The following is a 25,867-nucleotide window of genomic DNA, read 5'->3' on the forward strand; positions in this document are numbered from 1 at the left end:
CAGCTGCTAATGACACCAGTCCTTCTCTCCTGCTGTCCTCACCTGCACACCTCTCACTCCTTGCCACCCTCTCCCTCTGTCGGGGGAGCAAATTTAGTGTCACTGACAGATCAAGTAGATCTTAAAACGAAGAATTTAGTATTTCCTAGGTTAGCATCAACTAGGACCAGCTTTGGGTCTGCTACAGGATCACATGACAGACAGTAGAAGCACAGAGGCACCAGTGGCAAGAGTGGCTGAGAAAGGCTGAGCTGCTTCTTTCAACTCCAGCACCAGTTTATGCTAGAATAATGTATTGATAAAATGACAACCTTTTTACTTAGACATTCCCCAAATAGAACCATTTCTTTTAATTGGTATCACATTTTCCACCTTCCTCTGCCACTCAAGCTGCTTTATATGATAGATTACACACCACTGTTAGGAGTTCAGCAATTTCATATCAGAGTTCCTTTAGAAGTCTGCGGGGAGTAACATCTGATCCCGGTGATTTGTTACTATTCATTTTATTGATTTATTCTAAACCTACTTCCACTGACAGTCTAATTTAGAGATAGCTTAGACTCACACTGCATAAAGCAATGGTCCTCTGCAAGAGCCTCCCCAGGTTCTCTCATATGATATATATTAGTATTTTTTATCTTTTCTGTTATTCTTACATTGATGTGCTCAGCTAAAATCTTATTCCCCTCCTATGAGCATGGCAGTAACATGCATTTAGCCCACTTATTTTACCAAATCTTCCTAAAACTTGCGGGAAAATTTTACAAAATCCCTCAAAACTATGACTGACAGCATTTCATTATGAAGGACTGTTAAGAGGAAGGGTTAGCAGGCATTTATTCTCTCCATCCTAAAACCTGGAAGGTAGGATCACAAAGTGTTGGCCAAGTATTTATTCTTGTTGACATCAGTCCACATGCATCAGATACACTTACACTGACTGAGTGGCAGTCACAGGAGTACATTTTTCAACACCTTTTAATCATCAGTGAAAAGCACACTGAGCAAAAATCCTAACAGCATCCTCCATAACAAAGAAAAAATTATCAAAAAGCACCCAGACCTTTGTTTCTTGGAATAGTAAACAAAAGATAATCTAGAAAAGGCAGAGCTGTATCTCTTTTTCACAACTTCATTCAGCAGCTGACTACAGTCAGTTCATGTAAGACAGTACCATTTCCCTCCATGGTCATGTACAGTTCCACAGAGGGTGCCACTGCCCAACAGCACAGCAGTGTCATTGGTGCAGTGCAGAAAAAGAATGCATTAAACAAAAGTAACTCTTACTACACAGGACTTCTAGGACAAATAGACAGGGTCTGAAGGCCCCTCCAAGGTGGTATGTAAAAACCCTAAAAGTAAAATTGCTTTTGTATGACAGGGGAGAGTTCCTACTAATCCAAGGATCATGCACAGTCCCAGATAAGGTGACATAGCAAGGTACAAAGGTCATTACTCCTTTATTTTCCTACTCCTAAGAAATACAGATCATACTTACACTTTTCTGCCTCTTCTTTAGCTATGTCATGAGGGTTTGTCCTCCTTTTCTGTCCTTTCAATCTTTCCCTAGGCCCTGCATCATTTGCTATCCTAACATCTGCAATAGCCTAACAAAACTGTCACGCCTCCCCCTTGTCACAATCCCCTTCACCCAGTCCACTACAAAGATACATCAGTTAATACCAACACCACCAGGTTGTGCCACTCATACCATTCCACATTTATTTCCTTTCTCCAGATCACACTTTCCCCCTGCCTCTTGCTCTCAAAGACCTTCACAAATGAATCTCTTCTCTATTTATTCCCTGAAATGAATCCTGTAGTAGGGAGGTAAAAGACATGTGGTGTCAGCAGATGCAGCAGGGGAGATTATGCTCTACTTCAGCAATGTTCTGCTTAAGCTGCCTGAGAGAGGTGACCCAATGGACTGAAGGAAATGGTCTGAGCGATCCAGGCAGGCCTGGAGCAGTAGCAGCGGATGTGATGATCACTACATCATTCCAGAGGCTGCCAAATGTTGAATGTAACCACCACTAAGCAAGACAGTACGTTTGAAAAGAGACCAGCTGGAAGAAACTCCAAAGATGACATTGGGATAACATCTAGAGAAGGAAATACTGCTAACATCCAAGAAATAAAAGATTTTACATAAAAGAACAATGATTCTGAAATAAATGGTGTAGTCAATGGGAAGGGATTAGAGATCCTGAGATGCTAAGACTTGGTCTCTTAAAGATTACTTGTTCAAATCCCCATCCTTCATGAGGATTAGCCCAGGAGGTGTGTTTTGCATCTTCCACCTCGATACTGACATATTTGAAGTGTATCTCTCTATTCAGTTCTTAAAACCTCAAATTGCACTCTAAAATGCACACTCAGCAGACATTCCCCAGTGGTTCCAACCACCTTAGAGATGACTCAGAAAAGTTGTTTGTTACAGAAATTTTAAATTTCCGTCCATCCCATGGCAGGAAACAAGAACAGTCTTCTTGAGGGTTGGTACTTTACAGGTTTTAGTACCTCAGTGAGATGAAAACTTCCTCCCTTTGAGATGGAAGGCTGGCAAACCTTTGTTAGTGGCAAGCCCAAATTTAAGGCGATATCCCAAGAACTCACATATACTCTCCCAACAAAGTCATCACAAAAATCCCTCATCCATTAAACAATTACTAAGTAAGTTAAGTCTAGAGTATGGTAAACCTCAGGCTTTCCAGACATCCTGCCTATGGAAGCCACCAGAGCAATAGACTAGTCTAGCTTTGCAGATTGCAGTGTCCTCTTCAGGTGTCCTCAGCTGCTAAAACAGTGCTTTATTATGTCACAGGCACTGGGATAACTCTTCAGGTTGGGTCCCCACCTGTTTATTATAGCAGAATTGATTAAGCCGAGTGCCTAAAGTGTCTTGCTGCAGGTTTAGCAGCAGCTGAAGGAAGCCCTGGGGACTGGGCTGGACACCAGTAAAATTTTTTCCAGACCAGCCCCAAAACTTCCTTTAGGCTCTCAGATGCAAGCAGTGTCTGCTGACTTGGGCTAGAAAATGGAGGCTGGCTGGGAGCACTCCATGGCACATCATTCGGCCATGTCGGCGTTTGGAAAAGGCAGTGTTTGGAAAAGGCAGTGTTCCATGACCACACCAACCCCAGGATAGCGGATTTTTCTGTTAACAACCACAGAGGGCTGCAGTTATGATTTGGTATACCAAGGGTGGCAATGAAAACATGCAGAGCATCCCTCCTTGGGAAGCAGTGCAAAGGGTCAAACAGAACAACAGCCCCCTGTGCACCTTTGAATGTAAGAACAGCCCTTTCTCTTGTTCTTTACAGACACAAATAAGGAAACTGCATTGGGGGCTGCAGGGAAAGCAAGAGGCCAAGGTAGTCATCCTGGAACTGGCAGACAGACAGCAGGAGCAGCAGCTGGGTACAACATCGTCCTTTTATGTTCTGTGAAGCTATGCCTGCTAAAACACAAGCCTGCGGCTCTGCAATTCAGTCATTCTCTGAGATGGGCCAGATTAGCACTAGAAAAAAATACAAAACCCACCAAATCCAAGTACCCAAACGGCAGAAGGATGCCTTCAGGTACACACACAAAGCTGTACATATGCACAATCAACATCCTATATTTCCTCATGCCAAAGGCAACTAAGTCTGCAAAAGAAGCTGGTAAAAAGCATTACGGGGCATCCCCCTCATAAACCACTGGGAAACATAACTCTTAAAGTCTTTCATTTTGATGAAGTTCTCTATTACCAGATTGATAAAGTCAGAAGAAAATGGTACCTGAGGAACTACCCTTGAGGGAGTGGAGGGCTGCTGGGCAAGTTTAGCATACATCTTTGTGATGGCAAAAAACCAAAGGCACAGCTACTTTGTTCTGCCCCTGGGATCCAGTTAACCCTAGCTACAGGGCAGAGCTTAATTGTTTCTTTCCAAAGGAGCTAGGATAAGGCAGAGGTGAGGGGAAGCTAATCAACCTTTAAATACCTTACCATCTGCTAACAACCAAGCAAGTAATGGTTTAACATTTGCTTTGAGGACAGTTTACCAGCCCCTCTGTAGAACAAAAAGACCAGGCTTAGGAACGTCTCTCTGTGATACGAGGGAGAGAGAGTAAAGAGATTAAAAAAAAAAAGGTAGTACATGGGAGCATCTAACGCTTTACATAAGGAGTGCTATGCTTTTACAAACACCAAAATATAATGCACATCACTACTGAAAGAATCATTGTTTCCCAGCAAGATTGTGAGCTTCTAAAATAAGATGAAGCAGACTATAAAGACTGACAGCTGATGTTCCCCAATCTGTGTGTGATAAACATTAATGAGAAAACTTATTCTATTCCAATATTTGACCTTAAAGGGCCAAGGAAGGATCCTCACTACACTGCCAACGAGCTGGTTCAAGTAAATTACACCCATAACTAGCCTAGTGCATCTGTGGAAGGAAAACAACCACAGCCTCTCTCTGCACTAAATATTAATGTCTAGGCAGACAAAAGCAGCACTAGGAACACTGTAATAATATCACTGGCAGACACCCTGTGTGTTTCTTTGGGGCACTGACATATCAGCACTAGGAATATGCCTATTGTCCCACATTAAACTAATGACTTGTTCTGAGACATTCCTCTGGGAATCACAGATGTTATTTATATTTTCAGACATTTAAAAGGATTAAAGTGTGTTTATTCTCCGTAATCTCATTTGTAGAGAAAGATATATACAGGCATCAGGAGAATGCATTTTAACCCTGCTGGGGATGACCAAACACACAGTGCCACTGGCAGACACCTACCCTCCTCTTCAGTATCCAAAGTCCAAAAGTCTCACCAGCCTGGCTGCTTACATCAAAAGCATCTATGAATTGCAGGTTACAGGCACTTCTGATAAACTACTCCACGAGCTCTGGGTGACAGCAAGCTGTGCATATAACCAAGAGATCCAGCTGGAAATTTAACTGCATGCATGTCAAGTAGCCCGATTCATACAAAATTGCTCTAGGCTGGAATTAAATATCTCTGGTTGAAGACAACAAGTGGAGCACCGGGCGATACGGTGTGCCCTGGGCTATGAGGAAATTTATAAGCCGTTTTAATGAAACAGACGCGCCGAAGTACTGGGGTGGTGGCAAAACGTAGCTGGCCAGGAGGTGAGGTGCACTGCAAGCATCCGGATGGATACAGGAACAGCCGCAGGCTACGAGGGATGGCAGCCCTGTCCGCAGAGAGACGGGGCTGTACAAAGCCCGCCGCAGCCCGCGCTACCCCGGCGGCAGCCAAAGCCGAAGGTAAACCGGTTCAAGTTGCTGCCGAGCGGCTCCGCTACGGCGGGCGCTCCTGCCCCGGTGCCGCTCCGCCACGCCACACTCGGGGATTCCTCTCCGCATCGCCCCGGCTGCACGCCCGGCTGGCAGCGCCTTTCGGCCAGTGGTACCCGCGCCGCGCCGCTCTGCCGGCACCGGCACCGGGACCGGCACCTCTCCCCCATCCCCGGCCGCCGCCCCGCCAGGCTCGCTCCTTACCCGTCTCTTTGTCCTGGGCGGCTTCCAGGTGCAGGTCGCTGAGGAGATGCTCCAAAATCTTCTCCGGCGTCCCCGACACCACCACGTATCTGTCGGAAAGCAGAGAGTCCCCGGAGTCATCCTCGGTGGAGGACTGCGAGCGGCTGCTCCACTCATCCTCCTCGTCCTCCTCGTCGATGTACTTGAAGTAAGGCACGTCGAAGGTGGGCAGCGGCCGCTCCCCGCCGCGGCCCGCCAGCGCCTCGGGCACCCGCACCCTGCCGCTGCCCATGGCGCCCCGCTCCCTGCCGCCGCCGCCCGGCCCCTAAGCTCCCCCCGCGGGGGCCATCGCCCTGCCGGGCCGCGGGCCGCCGCCGCCCCGCCCGCCGCCGAGCCCGGCCCGGCCGGCCCAGCCCCGCACGCCCGGAGCCGCGGAAGCCTTACCTCCCGCGCCGCTCGGGGGCCGGGCTGCGTGACCACACCTTCCGCAGCACCAGCGCCGCGCCGGCCGCCTCCCGCGCCCGCTCGCCGCCGCCTCCATCGTCCACCTTCCGTGCGCAGGGGGAGAGGGACAGAGAGAGCGCGGTCAGTGCCCGCCGGGCTCCGGGCTGGGGCTGCCATCCCGCCGCCCGGGGGGGACGCCGCCGGAGGCTTAAAGTGGGGAGGCTTAAACTGTGGAACGGGCTCCCTTTGTGAGAGGCACTGGGCTCCGTGTGTTGGATTTTAATTCACAGAAGCCAGTGGGAGTGGGGCTTTGAATGTGCGGGTTTCCGTGTCCCCAAGGTGATGGGTTGTTTAATTCCCAGACAGTCGAACAAAGCCGGGGACAGGTAACAATAGTCTGAAAGCGTCAAGTGCTCCAGAGCACGCCAGTAATCGAGAGTCAGGATACACCTTCTGTGAACCTTCTCTCCTGTACTTCAGTAAAGGCAATACAAACAGTGGGGCAGGCATGTAATGTGTACCTCGGAGCATCTCCTAAAATACTCCGTGTACGGATCTCCCTTCTTTTCAACAACTTTTTAACTTGGGAAACAAACACCCCCACAGAAAGTTCAGCCCACTGACGGCCGTGTGCGTGAATTTTGGCTAAGGTGCGGTTTGTACGCCGACTTTCTCCCTCCCCGCTCCCTGAAACGGAAGGGAGGTGAACCATGATCCATTTGTGCACACGCAGCCCACATCCCCGGCGCAGCCGAAGCCAGCTGACTGAGCAGTGCGGGAGATGAGGGCTTGCTGCTGACTGAGCAGGGCGCATTGAAACGCGGCGGCTGCCGGAGAGCGGCGCGCAGCCCCCCTGCGAGATCCTCCTGGCAGGCTCAGTCACCGCATAGTGAGCGACACAAAAGAGGCAGCTGTTTCAATGCAAGTACATCCCAGTAGGTGCTGTTCCTCTAATTCTGACCTGGTTTATTTATGCTGTTCAGTATGTCAAACACACATATGAAGGCCATACATATAGCACTCAAAGAAGAGAAAACAGCATTTGTGCATGAAGTGTAAAGTATCCAGCAGTGAAAAAGACTTCAAATGGGTTAAAAATTGTTAAGGAACAGAGCTACCTTGGCAAAACAAGGGAGAGAAACCACTTTATGATTCCTCTTTCTATTATTTTATTTTTTATTCTGAGACCCAGTGAATCTGACTGCTACTTCTGGTTGTTACTGTGGTGCAGGCATGCCCAAAGATGCAGCCCCTGCCCTGCAGAAGTTTTCTTTATCAGTAAAGAACATGTAGAATTGATCTATTAAATTTCTGCAAGGTCAGACATACAGGTACTGAGCCAATTAATGTCAGATATTCATTGTAACACTCCCAGGAGACATTATTGAGCAGCCACGTTACAGGAATACTGATGCATAATTGTAATCTTCCATTTCACTGGCCGTGTTTTTTTTGTTGCCTACGTATTTGAAAAACTGCAATGAAAGAAGCAGCAAAAGAGAAGGAGAGGAAGAGCAGGCACAGCATTAAAGCAATTCAGTAAAAGGGAGATTTATCCAAACAAATAAATTGCTCCATTTCTCTGTCTCTTCTCTGGCATTTCCATCCTCTAAAATAGCCCCGATCCTCATTTCCCTGTGCTCACTGACATTCCAAACTGCAGCACATATGGGGAATGTATGTGATGTATAGTGCTGTATTTTTACAAGCCATCTATTTCCTCATAGATGGGAATGGATTTCAAGCGTACCCATATACATTACATACATGAGCAGCTGGCAGCAAGTCAACAGGGAGCACTGGGAGGGTGAAAGCTCTTTCATACTGAAAGGACATTAACAATGGTTGGTGTGGAAGACAGTGTTTCCCCTTCAGCATCTCACTAGGCAGAGATATTTTCAAAAAACCTTTGGTGTAGATGTTTGCAAACTTACAGCATAAAGTGCCCCAATGGTAAGATTTTCATAAGGCTCTTCCTCTTGTTCTTGCCTATTTTAGCAATTTCAAGGAAGAGAAAAATCAATCAATCAATCAATCAAAAATTGGGCAAAACTAAGGCCAGTTGGGTTCAAGTTGGATTTTCACTACCTATAATAAATATTTCCCCGAAAAAAAGGAGAGGAATAGAGAATTTCTTTATTTTGCTATCTTATATCAAACACAATCTCACTTTAAGGGAAGAATTACTGTTTCATTAAACCTCCACTTATACATGACTTATTTTTGTGTTCAGTCAGGCCCTTTAATCATACAACAAGCCACAACAATTAACCTGAACAAAGCAAAGCACACAGGCAAGTCCTACATATTTTCACAAGTTCCAATTTCAATACAGATATTACTCTAAAATGACATCAAGGCACGCTTCATTTACCAGAACCTGGAATGGTCCGTGAAATAATTCTTGCTGGAAGAAAACCGGGCTGTTCTCAGCATGCCCCGTCTAAATCCAGTGACAGATGAGGAGGATGCAAGGGGCCCCCAAGTGACAGCAGCGTGTAATGAAGGGGCAAGGCAGCACCCTGGCCGAGTCCCTGAGAGTCAGCAGACTGACCCAAGAGATGTTCTCATCCCACTTCCAATTAACAAGGAAGCCTTCCAGCAGTTTTGCAGACCTTCACACAGCCCTTGCAACCTGCGCCGGCCGTGCAGGGGAACAGAGGCACAGCATCACCAGCTCTCATTTTATGGCCGGGCAGAAGGATCGGGGCAGAGAGGCCACCACAGCATCCCAGTTCACTTGGGTGCAGCTACACTGGCACCTGGATTTGAGCCCCCCACACTTCCTATCTGATACTTACTTTGCTCCAGGGCAGTGGGTAGGAAATTACTCCCATCAGCCTCAATCAGGATACATTTGGATTTGAGGTGGGACAGAAAGGGGTAGAGCACCAAAATGCCACAGAGGTAAACTCTCACCTCACTTTACATGTGGCCTTATGTGCACCCTCCCTGTCTCATCTGTACTTTCAAAAGCACCATTCACATCCTGCTAGGATGTTATAATCAATCCATGGTGCACATTACCCATCACAAGGAAATTTAGCTAGCTTTGCATCTGTCAGCCACTATATTTCACATTTATTACAGCTTTTAATTAATCATCTCTTGATAGCTAAACACAGCACTATCAACCTCGATGTCAGTTCCCAGCAGGAGTTTCAAGTAAACAGCAAGGTTCTATGGACTCAGTGGATCTTCCAACCAATATTATAGCCAATTTTCCACTCCTCTCATCCATCTTCCTAATACTGAGGTAAGCCATTTATCTCCTGGGTAATATATTTTAACAGCAGACAAGTGCTACCTTTATTTTCAGCATGAAAGGAACCCTGGGGTGGTATAAATATTTATATGCTTATAGGAATGAAACAGCTGGAAGTCATTGCTTAGCGGGCCTCAACTTGTGAGTTACACTTTGCATGAGCAGGAATATGACCCCCTGAATTAGCACAGTGGAAGAAGGAAGCAGAAGGAACCTATGGCATTGTTGAAAACAGCCACGGTGGGCTGGATTCCTTATGGAAGCCATTACGTTTCTGGGTTATTTGCAATTGGCAGGGAAAAACCCAATCTCGGGCCAAAGCAACTGGTAACTTTGGTATCAGGGATATTTCTGTGCTCCTTGCATTCCTGAGTTTGGCCTTTCAACTAATTAAGAAAGGATCCAACACCCAGAATGCACTGCCTCCTCTCTTCCTGTGAGAAACCTCCACTGCTAGAAATAGCATTTAAAAGCTGCTCTGCTTTCCACCAGCTTTCTAAGAGGAAAAAAAAACAAAACAAAAACCAAAACAGTATGCTCTGCAACAGACTGTATATTCAGAAGCCTGCTTCACTGAAAAGAAAATCCATGTTCACATAATTTCTTCAGGACAGGACAACTATGCAAAGATTATCTTCCGTATCTGTTACCCATTACTCAAGTGCCTGTTACGTTGGAACATCTCTAACCAGCAATGCAAACTATGCACTTCCCAATGACAGAACTTTTGTCCAACATCTCTTCACCGGCTTTTTCTAAAAAGGAGTCAGACCCAGAGCTACCCCAGCCAATACCAGAGCCAGACAGATTCACACTCTGCTGGTTTCAGTGGGTAAAAAGTAATGAAGGAACTAAGGGATAACCTAAAAGGCATCTATAAACTTAATGGAGCATGGAAAATCCAGTGCACAGGCAGATTTTCCTGCTGACAAACAACTAAGCAAAGGCAAAGAGAATCTTCTTTGGGCAACATCCGACAAAGCAAACTTTACCCAGACTATCTGCTTCAAAATCACATTAAATGACAAAGAAATTGCCTCTTCTAGAAGTTATGGAGGGCAGGAACATTTTGTTTTCCTAGCATAATTTGGTAAAACTGACTCAACACAATCAGATAATGTCAGTCACGTCTGCCTCTATGTCTTTTGATGCTGGTGCCAGGTCATGCCCTTGAGAGGTACGGGAAAAGGCGTATGTAGAGGATTCCCAGGGCTGTTTGTGTTCTGAAGAGGAGACCGCTCCCCTCAATGAATTTAAGGAGCTTCCCTATGCACACAGGAACATATCCAAGGAGTGTGAAACACAAGAGCAGAGTCAGGAAGTGGGGTCAGAAGAGCAAGTGTAGAGAAGCTTTGACTGCCCATGCAGGGAAAGTTCTCAAATTGGTGACAGAGCCTGACAAAAGCCACAAAATAACAACATCCTCATTTCCAAAGACTGATTGTTTTGCTGGGCAGGTATCTTTTTGCTCCGATATTATAATATCTCTGGTATATACTATCCATGCAAAAGAAGAACATGAAAAAGACAGAAAAGTCAAAAAACTGAGAAACACTGGCTGGTAATCTTTGTATTAGCTAATGTAGTTCCTTTGAATAAAACTTATTTTTTTTTCACTCTGTCCCGCTCCATCCCTACAACTCTTCCTTGTTCAGCGTGTGTTGAGACTTAACTTTGAGACTGGGTCCAAGGTAAGACAAACAGCCTTTGTAGTGTGGCATGGAGGTTCCCAAACCTGCCCACTGAGGAGTAGGTTGGACACACCAAAAGTGACAGAGTTAAATCTCCATCCTGGCTCATTACATCCTACAAGCACATTCTGGTTGTAACAACCGGGAGCTGCAGCTGTACAGAAAACCCTTCGCAGCTCAGGCTGAAGCATGCTTGGAGCTTCCAGAGCTTTCAAATATTAACCTCCAGAGCTCTAGAAACTCTTTACAGAGCTTGTACAAACTGCATTTTTTTTAGCCTCTAACTCATGTCATATTTGGGCAAATATTTATGAAGATGGCAAAAAAAACGCAAAGGAATTTCAGATTCCACCTCAGAATAATTAGGGCATAACAGCTTTTCAGAGAACTACTGCCATTTTTTTTTAAATATAGCAAAACAGGATTTACTCCTAACTTCACTCTTATCTTCTGAAAAATGTTGGCTGCATTCTTCATATAGAATTACATAGGCTGACGCAGACACCTTTCAGTATAAACAGAAAATATGCAACAACTCCTAGAAGCAATGGAAAATGAAGTCTTACAATGTGAGACATTTGCTAGTGCTAATAATAGACAATGAGGTGAGTCCTGGCTATAAAATATAGGCACATTTATACTGCAAACATAAAAGAAAGGGAAAGGAAAAAAAAAAAAAAAAGAAACACAACAAAACACATTCTATTAACAATCTAAGATACTCTTTCACACAACTTCTGTCAAGACTAAAGATGATTGCCTTCTTACACTTCCCTGTGCTTCTCCCTGGAATCTCTAAAGTCACCAAAGTACAAACATGCACAAAAATTACTCTATTGTTCACAGGCTATTCCCCTTCGTTTGAAAAAAAAAAAATGGAAATGAACAGATCACAATTAACGTGAGGGCAGATGACAATATCTCTGATCTCTGTGGATAATCCATCTCAGAATATGTTACTTCATTTCACAGAGTTTCAAGAGAGATCAAAAATCTGTATTAAGATGTTTGATTCACTTTCAACTACCAGACGAGAGAAGCTTTCAAAGTCACCAGTACAGCTCAACCTCTATGTAAGGAGGAGACCAGTATTTTTCCTGCAGGGGTTACCCTCTCTTTATTTCAGAAAGATGAAAATTAAAAAATAGATACTACTCTACCTCAATTTAAAATATCAAAACATGAAACGTTTTCAATGGGACTGCTTGTTTTGAAGTTGCAAGATCACTGCTTTTTCCAAATATCAAGGGGAAAATTACCTTAAAGGACTGCAGGACCATCAACAGAAGTTTGTCATATGGCAATTCTTAAGCATAAAAAAAAAGCTACCTAAGGCTGTGTTATTTCATTTCACTACAAAATACAGCTCATAGGATATATATATTGCATTTTATTATTTTTTGTGATGCTATGATCTTTTCCCCAGTTCACTGTACTCTAATATTTTTGTTTTCCCCTGCAGTTGTTAAATTCTTTAATAAATGTGGGCTAATCACTGTATACTGGAAAAAATCTACTAATGACATTAAAATGCCTCACACAGTGATTTTGTTTTGGCTCTCAGTGACTTCTGACCAGTCTGTAAAACACTCTAAATTTTCGACCACAACCTCCCTTCAGGAAAAAGCACCCAGGCATTGTACCAAAACTTCCTATTGGTCTCACACTGAGCTTTCAGTCTGACAGATGCACAACAACAACATTCGGCTTAGCACAACCTCCTCTGAATTTATCAGCTACACAAATGGTGATAAAATGGACACAAGCCACAACACGGGGGGAAAAAAAAATCAAAATCCTTTGTTGCTGAAGCCAGTTTTGAATACTGTGTCTGATAATGCACAGAACAAACCATTTTTGAAAAACTGTTGGTGCTGTCATCTGCATACTGAGCACCCGCAGCAAAGGCAACGTTAATAACAAGTTATCCTTGTAGAGGGGTCAAAAGGACAGTGCTGGTAAGACAAAGATGACAGACAACAGGCATCAGGGAAAAGATTAATATCCCTACACAGTCATACATCAAGGAACACAATTTTTTCCTGTAATCCCAAAACTGCTGAGAGTAGGATTATTTCTGCTTTCTCTATTACTAAGAAGAAAGGAACCGCTCAAGGGAATAGGGCACTGCTAAATGCAAGTTCTTATGTGAGCTGAAGGGCTGCAGTCAGGTCCTAAGGGGAAAAAAACCCGAAAAACTCAGTTGCATGATGTTCCCAAGCAGTGGTCCAGCTACAAGCAGGGTAGGGGGGTTCATTGTGCAGGCCACTTGAAAACATGAAAAAAGTTTGTGTAGTTAAAGAAAGCAAAAGAAGTGAAAAAAGAGGAACCTCATGAAACTTTACCTAGAATCATAGAATTGTTTATGTTGGAAAAGACGTTTAAGATGAAGTCCAACCACCAGAGGGTTCACAGTTAAAAAGGAAAAAAAAAACACCTTAATATTATTGGGAAAATATCAGAAGCATAAAATCCATGACTGAAAGCAGGAATCCTGGTGTACACTTCCCTGTGGCACACTTCGATGGTGCTGAGCTCAGTAAAGTTGCATATACACAGTTTGGACTTGCAAGAAGTATCCTAAATGGAGACCAAATTGTTTGTACCCCTGACTGGCCCCCAATTTCTTCTAAATATATTTAAGGTGAGAACACTTTAAGGATTGGGCTTTAATGAAAGGAAGGAACCTCTAACACAGGAAAAAAGGCACACTTTCTGAAATAATATGAAGAAAAACACTACTGGTGTCACAACCACTGAAGTAATGTTATCATAACCTCACCACTCCTCAACTTTTTGTTGGTTAATGAGAAATGTCTTTTCACAACAACTGAAGGCTATGCATTTCAGTTTTCCCTTTCTTGGAGCACACACTCTTCATAGCTATTAGTGGGTAAATCTGACAGTCTGACAGAGAGTTACTACCTTTGCAAGGACAACTGAGGAGACTTTCTCTCTGCATCTGTACAAAAACAGAGGGAAAAAAGAAAGGGGAAGGGAGTGAAGGAAGGCAGAAGATGGGATGATGGTATTAATATTATCTCATTCTCTCACAGCTCGCAAGACAGCATTTACTTGAAAAAATGTCAGTATACAGAGGAATTGGAGGCTTAGAGCTTCTGTATTTGTATAAATACCTGTACCATACCAGGGCACATTATCATGACTGTAGAACAAAAGGGTCAGATGCCAACCATCCCCTCCAATGGCCTTGAAATTAATGTGGTGGGGTATGGACCTGGTTGCAAATTTCCCAATGAAACTTTTTCTTTTCAGTGAAAACATAGGAATTCAGTACAACTGAAACCGTGTCAGAACATGTCAGTTTGAACAGAAAGTAGCCAGCCAGGCTTCCCCCACTGCCTGCACATACTGCCCACCCCAGGCTGGCAGGGCTTCTGCATCTCTAGCTCAACAGGCCTGGAGGTCCAGGTCCCAAGGCAAGTGTCAGGAAAATTCAATTTGTATTTCTGCCCTAAGAGAGTTTTGCAACTGTATTATTTTCACCAGAATCAGAACTGTTTTCCTCCCCAGAATGTAAAGTTTCCTTCAGGACAAAAACTCGAAGACCAGACGCAAGTATCTCCTTTTGTGAATAGAATAGAATAGAATAGAATAGAATAGAATAGAATAGAATAGAATAGAATAGAAATGAAATATGTAGATGAAACAACAGTTCAGTTCCCCAGCTATCTGGAGGAGACTCTGGAAGACACTGGAACAGTATCTTCAGTGATATTGGTGGCAGTGGTTCAAGCCTTAGCTGCAGTGAAGAGCATGAGGGAAATGATATAAAAACTGCAGGACTTATGTTTCAGCCAGGAAGGAGGGAGGAGTGCCAGGGCTTCAAGGAGGACTGCAGATTTAACCTGGATACCCTAGCACTGATGACACATACTACTATTACCATATGGCTCAGGGAAAGAAAAATGTAGATAAATGTAGATAAATATGTAGATAAATATGTAGATATACAGAAATTATACTTGAGAGAATAATCCTAACATCAGATGGGTGAAGTTCTAGAAATTACTGGCATATGAGAGGAAATAGATAACAGCATGATTAACATCTAACAGGACTGGAACTTGATTTCTCTGGCAGCCCCCATACAGCTTTCACAAGAATGAGAACTGCAAAACACAGCTCACTAACGTTAGTAGATTTAATTTATTAATGTAGAATAATATTCACCTTGGTAAGGACACATGTACAAAGGCCTTACAACCTTTATAATGGAAGTAGCGATAAATAAGGTCTCCTGAAGGAATGGAAGAGAGATGGCAGTAAATATATGACACTGTCAGCCTTATATTGCTCTAATTACCAGTTCTGAACACATACAACTTCTAAGTCAAGCAGACAAGACCGATGATGCCTTTCTTTGTCTTCCACTCCAATTCATACTAGGTGTGTATCAAAACATTATTAAAAAAAAAACCTCACTTATCCCCTTACTGTCTCTGAGAGAACTTTGTCTCTTGACTTATGTCTATAATATCAATAAAAATAAAATAAAATTTGTACACTATTCCCATTATAAGCCACAATGGCAAACTAGGAAGGTTAAAACTTGCCAATTGCTGCTCATTACACTTCTCACTGTAAGGCATTTATCTTTTCATTGAAGTGTTATGCTCAAGGAAGGATGCAGATAATTTTTCTAAAAAGAGTACTCAGCAAAGGTCAGGAGCTGGATCTGACCTCATAAAAGGCTTAAGAAAAAGGTTCTGTAAAACTGAGTATACTATATAAAGATCAAGCTCATTCTCAAGAACTCCAGAATCAAACTCTCTCAAATGCACTGACATTTAATAGCAAGTGTAAAAAAGCACTGAGTAAAAAAAAAACAAAACCAAAACAATCCAAAGCTAATGTTTAAAATCAAAACAATTTATTTAACTTCTAGACCAATAGAAGTCACCACAAAATAGAATTTATATCCTGTGGTTTGGTGGTTGTTTTCAACTAAGTTAGACATAATACTGTGATTTCTTTTGAGGAAAGCATGAATCACAATGGCTACAATTTTCTTGGGTTTGGATGACAGTTCTAATTCTCTCCAAAATAGCCTGAAATCACCAGCCTTTTTATTAATGCTTTCTAATGGTTCTTTTCTTCTTAATTAATTCATGAATCTAAATCATTCAAACATAGATAAGCCACTAATCGCTCACAGACTTGATAACAGATCCTAAGTAGACAGAAATGTGTAGAGCATGCAATAAAGCTGCCAAAAAAAAAAAGGAAAAAGGAGTTAGAATGAAAAATAAAACTCACTCCTTCCACCTAATAGCAGGAGATGTGATTCTGCATTTATTATGCAGGATAAAATATTCACTGATGTCAATAGTAACTACAGAAATGAGAAAAATCAGGCTGCTTCTATCTAGAATGATTTTTTTCTAATGTTACATGCACAGGAGTAAATTAAAGGATCCATTTTTTGGTTTGTTTTGGTACAATGTTTGTTGTCCACATTTAAGAAAAAGAAAACATAAAAGAATAAGGGTGATGGGAAAGAGCAGGTTAACAATCAACTCTCGTCAGAAATAATTAATTCAGAACTGGAGGTTATAGCACTCAAGAAATAAAGGAATTTTATTGCAGGATTACAACAAGGAAAAAGAAGAAAAGTGCTTTTTTGCATACTATATAAAGAACATGCTATAAAATGATTAAATAACTTTTCATGCATTGAAGAAAAGCAAAGTGTCACAAACAATACAAATGACAGAAAAATGTATGACACTACATTATGAAGCAACATTTTATATTTCTTTATATTTTATAATTTCAGATAATCATATATTAATTTACTCTTTATTTTGTGCCTGATGGAATCAGGTACCTGCTTTGTTGCTTGCCTACATGTTCTAAATTTATTTCAGTAGGAACACTGAGAGTCTCCTCTCTGCTTTCCTTGGATAATACAATCGTGCCCAACTTTAGAAGGGAGCTAAGTTAGTTATACCAAGGGCAACCTCAACATTTATTCAAGTTATGGAATGAAAAAAAGCACTGTTACCATGGCAACTAGTAAATCACATTGTATCTGCAATGAGATGCAAGGCATCTTGAGTAAACACTCATCTGCCTCCTTGTGTGACCTCCTCCGCAGGGAATGGTTCCTCTGTGGAGGAACACGTGCAGAACTGTGGCATAGTCCAGATTTCACTGTCTTTTCTGCAAAACCTTGACAGAAGTAATCCAAAGTGTTATTTTTGCGTGGGGAGATTTAACCAGCTCTATCATTAGAATAGGAAGAAATACTGGAAAATAAGATCAAATATTGAATGTTTTGCTGGGATTTGCTTCAGTCAAGACCATGAAACCTTACAATAACAGGGTACCTCAAACTCATGTTGTACCCCCTGCAGCAGAAGACCATTCACAGCAGCACTGGAAAGAAAAGCCTTGCTGCCAGCATGGAGGCTGCCAGACATGCAGCAGCACATTGCGCTGGAGCTGGAGCTGTTGCTGCCTCCAGCCATATGTTCCACCCTTCTGAGGGATGTTGCCGCCTCCAAAACAAGGACATCTGATCTACCCTTAGCCAGGCTGCTGCATGTTTTGCCAGGCTCTGATATTATCAGCACCTAACATACCAGCTCTGCCTGACATAGCCTTCCCTTCGCCACATGGTAAGGGAGAGCTGTCTTCAGAACAACCCCTCAAACCATATTGCTCTACTGACAGTCCCACCCATAAAGTCTCAGCCCATCCGTCAGCCACTGGGTTTTCACTGTACTTCCCTGCTGCCCTTCTCTAGCTCTTCTTCAGCCACTATCATGCCTACATAAGGCTCCTTGTCTCTTCCATTAAATTCACCATGAGGAGCAGCATTGACCCCAGGTTTCCAAACAATTTCGCTTGGGTCACTTCCCTTCTCCTTCCTTGAGGTATCTCCTCCTGAGCAAGCTGGTGTTACCTTTATGGAGAGAGTGACACTCCATGATGCCACTTATCAGCTTCTGATATCATACTGTATGCACAGTGATTTTTTCAGCCAACAAAGGCTTCACTGCAGGCTGCAATTTTCTGCTGACATCATCTTCTGATCCCATTCTTCTTCTCTCACCACATCCCATTACTTTCAGACTACATACAACAGACTACTTAGACCCTGCCAACACCTATTATGCCACCCAAGGAATACTGAAACTCACTCCTGTATCTCTGATCCTGGCTTCCCTTCCCCCATTTCTAGCTTTGATTCCTTTGTAACCATCATAGCTTCAAACAATTTATATAGCTTTCTACAGCTATATCCTTTTCATGTATAACCATGAGATCTCATCTAACCCACTTCTTTCTCCCTGCTCAGGAAATTATTTTTATGTCATAAATCTCATAAATCCACCTTCCCTCATAAGTCCTTACAGAAATTACTTTTTAGACCTGTTTACTTTGTCATTGCTGGATTCTTCCTTCCCACTTGGTTGACTATTTACTATTTGACCTGAACTTCGATAGATAAGGAGATGCTGTGGGTGAAGAAGACACACAGTCTGGAATTCACCATCTATCACAGAGCATTTGAGTAACAGAAACATAAAATGAGATGTATGGACAGATGACCGGGTCTTAACTCCCGAATAGAACCCTGTGGAGAGGGTTACAATATTCAAGTACTCCAGGGAAATAACTAATGATCCTTTCTTCAGTGCAGTCATGTTTCAAGAAGCCATTGCATGAGTTACTAAGTGCTTGAGACTGCCTCAGTAATTGCAATGATTTATTTTATGCATCATCATAACTACAGCACTAGGTCAGGAGGACATGTGCCTTATGGATGCCTTGAATTTTAACACATGCATTGGAGGCAATCAGAAACACAGAGACCAAAGTGGGGGGTAGGGGAAAGACAAAGTCTAAAATCCTATCTAAAATATTAGGTTTCTGTTAAATTTTTTATAAAATTAATTATATTTTCAGATGACCCTAAGCAGAAGTTGCTTACGCTTTCTTCTGCTCCCCTAAAATGCAAGTGATCACTATCCAATGCTCCTGAAATATGTTAGGGGTTTTTTTCCAGTGTAAGTAATGAATGTGCAGTTTACAATGTAACTATCCATTCAGTAAAGACAAAAAAATAAAAACACAAGCCTGTTGTCTCTGTCTTATACCTCTGTTTATTCCAGACAAAACCTTCCCTGTGCAAAGCATCTCTCTTCGCCTACCCTTCATCTGTACTGGTGCTTTGGCTGCCTGCTAGCAACCAGCAAAGAGGGGGATGAGACGGGCTCATGAGCATTTACTTGACATGGGAAGTATGATCTCTACACATAGCTACTCACCTGACCTACCAAAACAGGACTGCACCAAGGACATTTTGTGAGGACTCACATCCACAGTGCAGGAGGCTATATTTCTGCAGCTTCAGAAAAGATTTGTTAGCAGCTTCCTGGGTATGCCCATCCTCCTGACATCACTTCAACTCCTTTCTGCAGTCACTGTTTCTTTTAGCTATGTAAGGCTTCACTCGCACAGAAGGACATTTTTAGGATAACAGTAAGTTAAAGTGCTGTCATCACCAAAACTTTCAGGCTGTTTGAAGATCTTGAAGACGATTTCTCTCCACCCCCATAAACCTCAAACCATTCCCCTATGATAACTCAAGAAAAAGCAGTGCTAACCTTCAGCACTGTTTTTCCAATTACTGTGTTTCAAGGTTAGCAGTGTAAAAACACTAAACCAACCCAGTCCTCAAGGTCAAAGTAAAAAATGCAGCAATGATATTCCACAGTAACTTTCATTCATTTGGTATTCAGGACACATTCTTTCTGAATATCAAATCACAAAATCATTGCCAATTATTCAGATTTCAAGCTTTAGCTTATTAAATATTAGATGCTAAAAATAAAATGCAGGTTTTCATTTATCTTATTAAAATGCTTCTGTACAGCATGATCTAAGTTTCTAATTATCTAGATCTCTATATGATCTCAATTTTTATGTCAATATAAGCAAATTCATAACAACACATTTTAATGGAAAATATTCATATACTAAAAAGTGGTAAAGCATTAGACGTCAAAAAGTTGAATGTCAAGATGCTAAAAATGAAAATGTTTCTGTACATTGTGTCTGCCAGGAGAGCAAGAGCTCACACGACATTTGGCAGTGATTTCCCATGATGAAGCAACTCTTTGGTGCTTTCATTTCCATAAAAGCTCTAGTCTATTTAGAGGTAGCTCCTAGCTCCTTGCCCTTAACAAGGCAATACAGAGAAAGTTCATTAAATATATTGTCTAAGGTAGGAAAGTGAAGAAGTTTTGCTGTAGCAAGCACTTAACCTGTGCATGGAAAAAAAAAAAGGTAAAATAATTGGAACAAATTATTTCTTACAAAAGCAAAGGTGATGAAGGACATATTGGTATTGCATGTCCTGCTGTGTTCACAAAATTGCCCAAATGAAGAATCTCTGGATGGGATGTATTAGTAGACCTTAATCAATAGGATTTTTTTCAAGCAGGCTGGGCATCCAGCTATTTGACGCAGATCCTTTCCACACACGAGAACACTGGAACACCACAAACTGCAGCATTAATGAATTACAAGGAATGCCTATGATTTTAGAGCTAATTTTGGCAAGATAATAGTCAAGCAACTTTTACAGCTTTTTGATACTTCTGCTGGAATGCTGAATTTTTGTTTCTTCTTACAGCAGGTAAGATGTGAATTTCTACCATACTTAAATGAGTAAATTGCTATTTGTTTTACTGTTTTTATTCTTAGGGCATCCTTAATACATATTGAACTTCACACAGATTAATAGCATTTTAAAACAACGGTTATTGCATGATTTACTGTATAGCTTTTGTCTAATGCAAATATTTACTATTTACAAGTCACTGCAATGAAAACAGTATGTGTCAATTGATTAGCCAGTAAAAATATTAGAACTGGAGAGCATTGCTACAGCAGCTGCAAAGGACAGTGGTGTGGTGAAACTGTAGCCTTTTTGCCTACTGAGTACAAAACTAAGTTTTGCTCCAGGGAAGAGACAGTCATAACTGCACATACACATATGTGTGTCTGTGTGACAGCTGGGGGTGGGAGAGTGAGAACAGACGAGTTACAGGGAGCATACGGGTACCCAGTGCAAGAGCAGAGCAGCTCTGTGGATCCCACACAAACCAGCACATTACCCACAGCTCTGCTGGAAAATTGGAACATGTTCCCCCAGTTCCTGCATACGTTCCTAAAAGGAAGAGTCTAAAACAAAGTAAGAGAGGCACATTTTTAGGGGTCCTTGGAAATGAAAGCCATAGCTTTCATTTCCAAAAAAAAAGAATTTATAGGGGCCATTTTTAAGAAAATATCAGATTTGAGTGTCCCACATCAAAAATCTGCCACCACAAGCAAGTTTCAGGGGCTTCAGGTGTTCAGACTTGAAAAAGGCATCTGCTTCAACCTATCTATAGTATCTCTCAGCCACCCAGTGCACCCTAACTACTCAAACACCTCTTCTGATGACCAAGACTCAGGTTTTAATCTGAAGAACTGAAAAGGAAGTTGAAACTTGTAAGAATCTGCTAGACAAAAACCTGATGCAATCTGAAAAGAGAAGGAGAGGACTGTCAGAACAGATGGGTCACCAGGAGAAAGCATCTTCTTTATGTTAACAACTGAAACTGTGTGTTTAAATGACTGGTTCATTCTACAGTGTGAAAAGGAGTTCCATAAGTAGTCTTTGCAGAAGATTGTCTTTGCTTTTAGCATGGTATGCAATTTGCTTAATGAATAAATATGTACAACACATGCACACATAGGCAGGTGTCTCTACAGAAGGAGAACTGGGGGACCATAAACACTGCAAATTCCTTGGTGGAGAAGAATTCTGCCACGTCCTTGGTGAAATCCTGAGAAAGACCCCAGATACAGGAGGCCATCATCTGCAATGTACAGGATTTGATAGCTTCCCAGTGCAGCACTGGACACTGCTCAAACTCTGTTGGAAAATCTTGTGATACCGATGACAAAGCAGGTAGGAAAATCCCACCTAGCTAATTTACTTCTGTCTCTGTGGGAAATAGGAGTAAAGAACTCACTGCAGATAGAGTTCTGCTTAGAAGCCACATGCTTCTTTTTCAAAAGTTCATCAAAATCCAAGAATCCAAAAAGAAATCAATATGGCTCAATGATTAGCTCAGTACAGGTACTGTGTAGAGACTAAGAGATTGATTAGACAGGCTGAATTAATGTGGGGATTTTATTAAAAAGATTCAGGTTTCCCACCTGAGGAGACAAAGCCAGAGTGTCAGTACACTTACAGGTATTTGCCATTCACACAAGGAAGCCCAGGCCTGAAAGTATGTGTTTTTTAGCTCAAAGCCTGAACAACCAGGCTTTGCGTATTTGAACTGAAATTGTGGCCACTTTAGTCAGCTCTGATTAGTGTCTTCTCTGACCCTGACCACATCCAGTCTCTATTAACTTGCTAAATATGGCCAAACACCATATATTACAAACAGTAAATCAATTTAACAGTTGTATTTGTATCCACAGATGTGTTTTAAACATTGCTGTGGTGGTGAATAATCCCCTATTTGCAATATAAAAGTATTTTGTAAAAAGGCTTAAACTGATGCTGTATTCATTGAACAAATATTATCACCTCTAAAAACAGGAGATACACTGTGATATTGCAACCAAACCAAGCAGGTGATGCACATTTGCATTCTGTGCTTGTCTTCTACTCTGCCAAAAAGAGCAAGCTTGTCTTTGTTCCTCCCAGCACCAGACTAAGTAGGAATGCTGCTCCTGGTACAACACACAGGTCTACTCCCCTCACCTCCCAGGGAAAATGGAGATGAAATGAGGGATGCTGCTCTCAGTCCAGCCACTCCAAGTGAGAAAGCAGCATCAGCCAGGCTGGCAGGGGATAGAGCTGATGCACAGCAGCCAACAAAGGCATGTGAGCTGTAGGCCCTTCCCTTGATCAAACAGGGCTGTGTAGCTCAGCGTCACCCCCTATTCAGGGTTTACCCTTGTTCAGAGCCTGGAAATCCATCTCAGATTTGATCTTCAGCAAGCTGTTAAAGGAATTACCAGCCACTATTCATGCTCTTCCTGAGTTAGGTCATCCTATTATTTTCCCAGTCATCAAAAGAGGCTAAAGTACTTTTTCCTGCAACCAGCAACTGCTGCCGCTGCCACACGTCAGAGCCTTCCCCGCTCGGATGCTCGTGTTCCAGGCAGTGACAAAAAGAGCTGGGAACTGCCTGCCACACGGTATCAGAAAATATATTCGAGGAAGGCTTCAAGGTCACTGCTAATTTCAAACCCTGTTTCATGTTTCCACATGAAACACCTAATTAAAACTTTTCACTGGGTAGTTAAAATGAAATCCGTGCATATGCACTTGAGACCTCGTTTTCATGAGCTGTGAATTAGAATAGAGGAGGTGCTGCACACAGCGGTAGGAACACTAATCGAGGAAGGAGAGGGGAATACCTGCTTTGATTTAGAGGAAGATAGTCAGCAAAAATACCACTAATCGCCTGGGTTTTCATTCCTTTGCTCTTTGTGCTGCCACACAGAACCAAGAAAAATGGATGCAAGGGGTGTATTAACTGCTACCAAATCAGCGTTCTCCACAGGTGGCCGTGTGTCAAGCACATCTTGCAAAATGCCACCACCTTCCATGGCTACGGTGTGACAAAAGCTTTAGACTCTACAGGCTATATACTGCTCTCACAAAAAAGTATCCATTAACATCAGCAGGGGCTGAATTAAACTTTAAAATGGAAGCACAGTGAGTGATGGAATGGCCATAGCAAAAGGACAGCTTTGGGGGAGATTTTAGGGAGGTTTAATGATTAAAATAAATAAATAATGGGGGGGGGGGGGGGGGGGGGGGGGGAAATGAGCCTGCAAAGAATACAAGGTCAAAGTGTCCTTACATCCCTGCTGTGTACGTGGCTTCAACAAAGAAGGCAGAGACAGCCACTTTACAGCTGCCACTTTTTTTCCAAAAAGTCCTCAGAGCAGATAGCCTGACTCTGGCACAGGAGAGGCAGCCGAACAGAGGGAAAAGGCTGTCTCCACACTGGCATGCTCCAGGTGGTCTCCAGGCCATGCCTGCAGGAGCAGATGCCAACAAATGCTGTCAGCAATTATTCCAGTGAGGTCCTAACACAGGCCTCATCAACTCCAGAGCATCCTGTCACTGGAATCACACTGACTTAAGCATAGACTCCAGATCTTACTGCAGAATTTGCTCCAATGTAGTTTCTACTTGAAACAAAGAAAAGGTTGACATGCAGAAATGTGTTCACTTGTTTAATGACTCTGGGCAGGTTTCTTACTGGCCCAAATCTTCACTTCAATGAAATGGAACATTCTTCCTGAACTTATTCAGGAGGATAGGAAGAAAAAGAAAGAGAAAAAATGGATACCTACAGCACTGAATCCTTTTTACATGACTCTGATCTCTGGGCAGACTACAGAATCTCAGACAACTTCCAAAGAGGAAGCTGTGGAAGACAGCCAGTCAGTTTCTAGCTTATCAAAAAGCTTTCCAGTTATCTTGGGTATTTCTTTTCAGCCATGTCTAGACCATGAGCCAAAATGAGATGTCCTTGATTGGTTTAAATTCCAACTGAAAAGTCTGGAAAAACCAGAATTATTTAGAAGTTCTGCACCACTGAAATCTGAAAGACAAAATTACTATTCCTGAAATTCAGAGACTGCTTAAAATTTCTGACCTAAATTTGCATGGTACATATTCAAAGCATTCTCAACTTTTCTTTTTTATCTTCTTGAATTTTGGTAACAAATTCCCTAATTTAACAGAGAGATCCAGACACCTTTGTTATTTGGAGTTCCCAGAAAAAGGGTAGTAGTAACTGTACAGAAGTAGATGGCAGGATACATCCACTGTATTATCAGCATAACTGGGAATTTATTGATGTCATAAATCAGGAAAATGGAGAAAAGAACATTCAGAATGTCATCAAATGTATTTATCACATGGAGAGAGGGACAATTTAATGTCAGAAAACAAAAGAGCAGATGCTTTGAACTAATAAACTGGTCATTTCTACTTCTCCAAAGGGAGAATACAATTCTGTATCTGGGAGAATATTAATTCTGTATAAGCCTTAGGACACTCTAGAAACATAAGCAGGTTAGTGACTCAAAATCTAGAGAGAAACACAGAAGCAGGGGACAGTGACAACATGCAGATTGCAGCTTTCAGAAAGTTTCTCCAGTTCTTCTTGTGGGTAAATGGAGCAAAGGCAGGACCAAGGAGCCACGCTTTCAGTCTTGATACCACCAGAACTGTGTAATCCTGCTGCCAATGAGAAGCCACACTCCTGTCCTCTCCCTGCCCCTGGATGTTGACCCCCATTCATCACTCACCCCCTTCTGTGTGCATGTGTGCCTTCATGAAGCCAGTTGGTGAAACACAGGATCTAGATTGAAATCCTGCCAACCAAAAGACTGCAAGGACATTTCATTTGACCCAGTCCAGTTTCTGGATTGGGTAAGTCACAAAGCTTTGGGGAATTAAGGAGGATGGCTGTGTTTCACCAGGAGCAGCAGAGTAGCTCTCACCAGCACAGGTCATCCCTGACACTATCTCATTCTCACCCCATATCCGTGTCCCCATAACGTGAAGGGAACCAATCTGGTTGGATAATAACCCCACAAGGAAGGTGTATTCATTGTATTTTTCAGCTTCATTATCCCCTGTGTCACTTCAAAAAGCAGCACTACCAGGGCCAGCCCAAGGCTGGGGACTAGTGTTTGGGGCAGCACAGCCCCTGCAGTGATGCCCGAGGACCTAGAGGCTGAGTAGGAACTGCAAATGTTTGGCCTCACTTCAGCTATGCTCCGGATTTTAAAAAAAGTTCCCCCTGGCCATCAATATTTCAACCCACTTCCAGCTTCCTTGGGATTCCTGAACCAAATCTCAAGGATCCCAAAGCAATTCCTCAACATTCATTAAC

The 25,867-nt window shown here is 42.5% G+C and overlaps 1 protein-coding gene across 1 annotated transcript in view; it reads right to left on the reverse strand.

The window, feature by feature from the left end:
- The window catches only part of RAPGEF5 (Rap guanine nucleotide exchange factor 5), a 157,462-nt gene that overhangs the window by 57,573 nt on the left and 74,022 nt on the right, over positions 1–25,867 (reverse strand). Inside the window, exons 10-11 of the mRNA XM_038128762.1 lie at positions 5,949–6,052; positions 5,526–5,614 (exon numbers count right to left, since the gene is read on the reverse strand). Of these exons, the coding sequence (XP_037984690.1) occupies positions 5,526–5,614; positions 5,949–6,052 (193 nt within the window). The remainder of the gene's footprint in view (positions 1–5,525; positions 5,615–5,948; positions 6,053–25,867) is intronic.

The sequence above is a fragment of the Motacilla alba genome, chromosome 2 (assembly GCF_015832195.1).
Source record: "Motacilla alba alba isolate MOTALB_02 chromosome 2, Motacilla_alba_V1.0_pri, whole genome shotgun sequence".
In the NCBI taxonomy this organism is placed as follows: domain Eukaryota; kingdom Metazoa; phylum Chordata; class Aves; order Passeriformes; family Motacillidae; genus Motacilla; species Motacilla alba.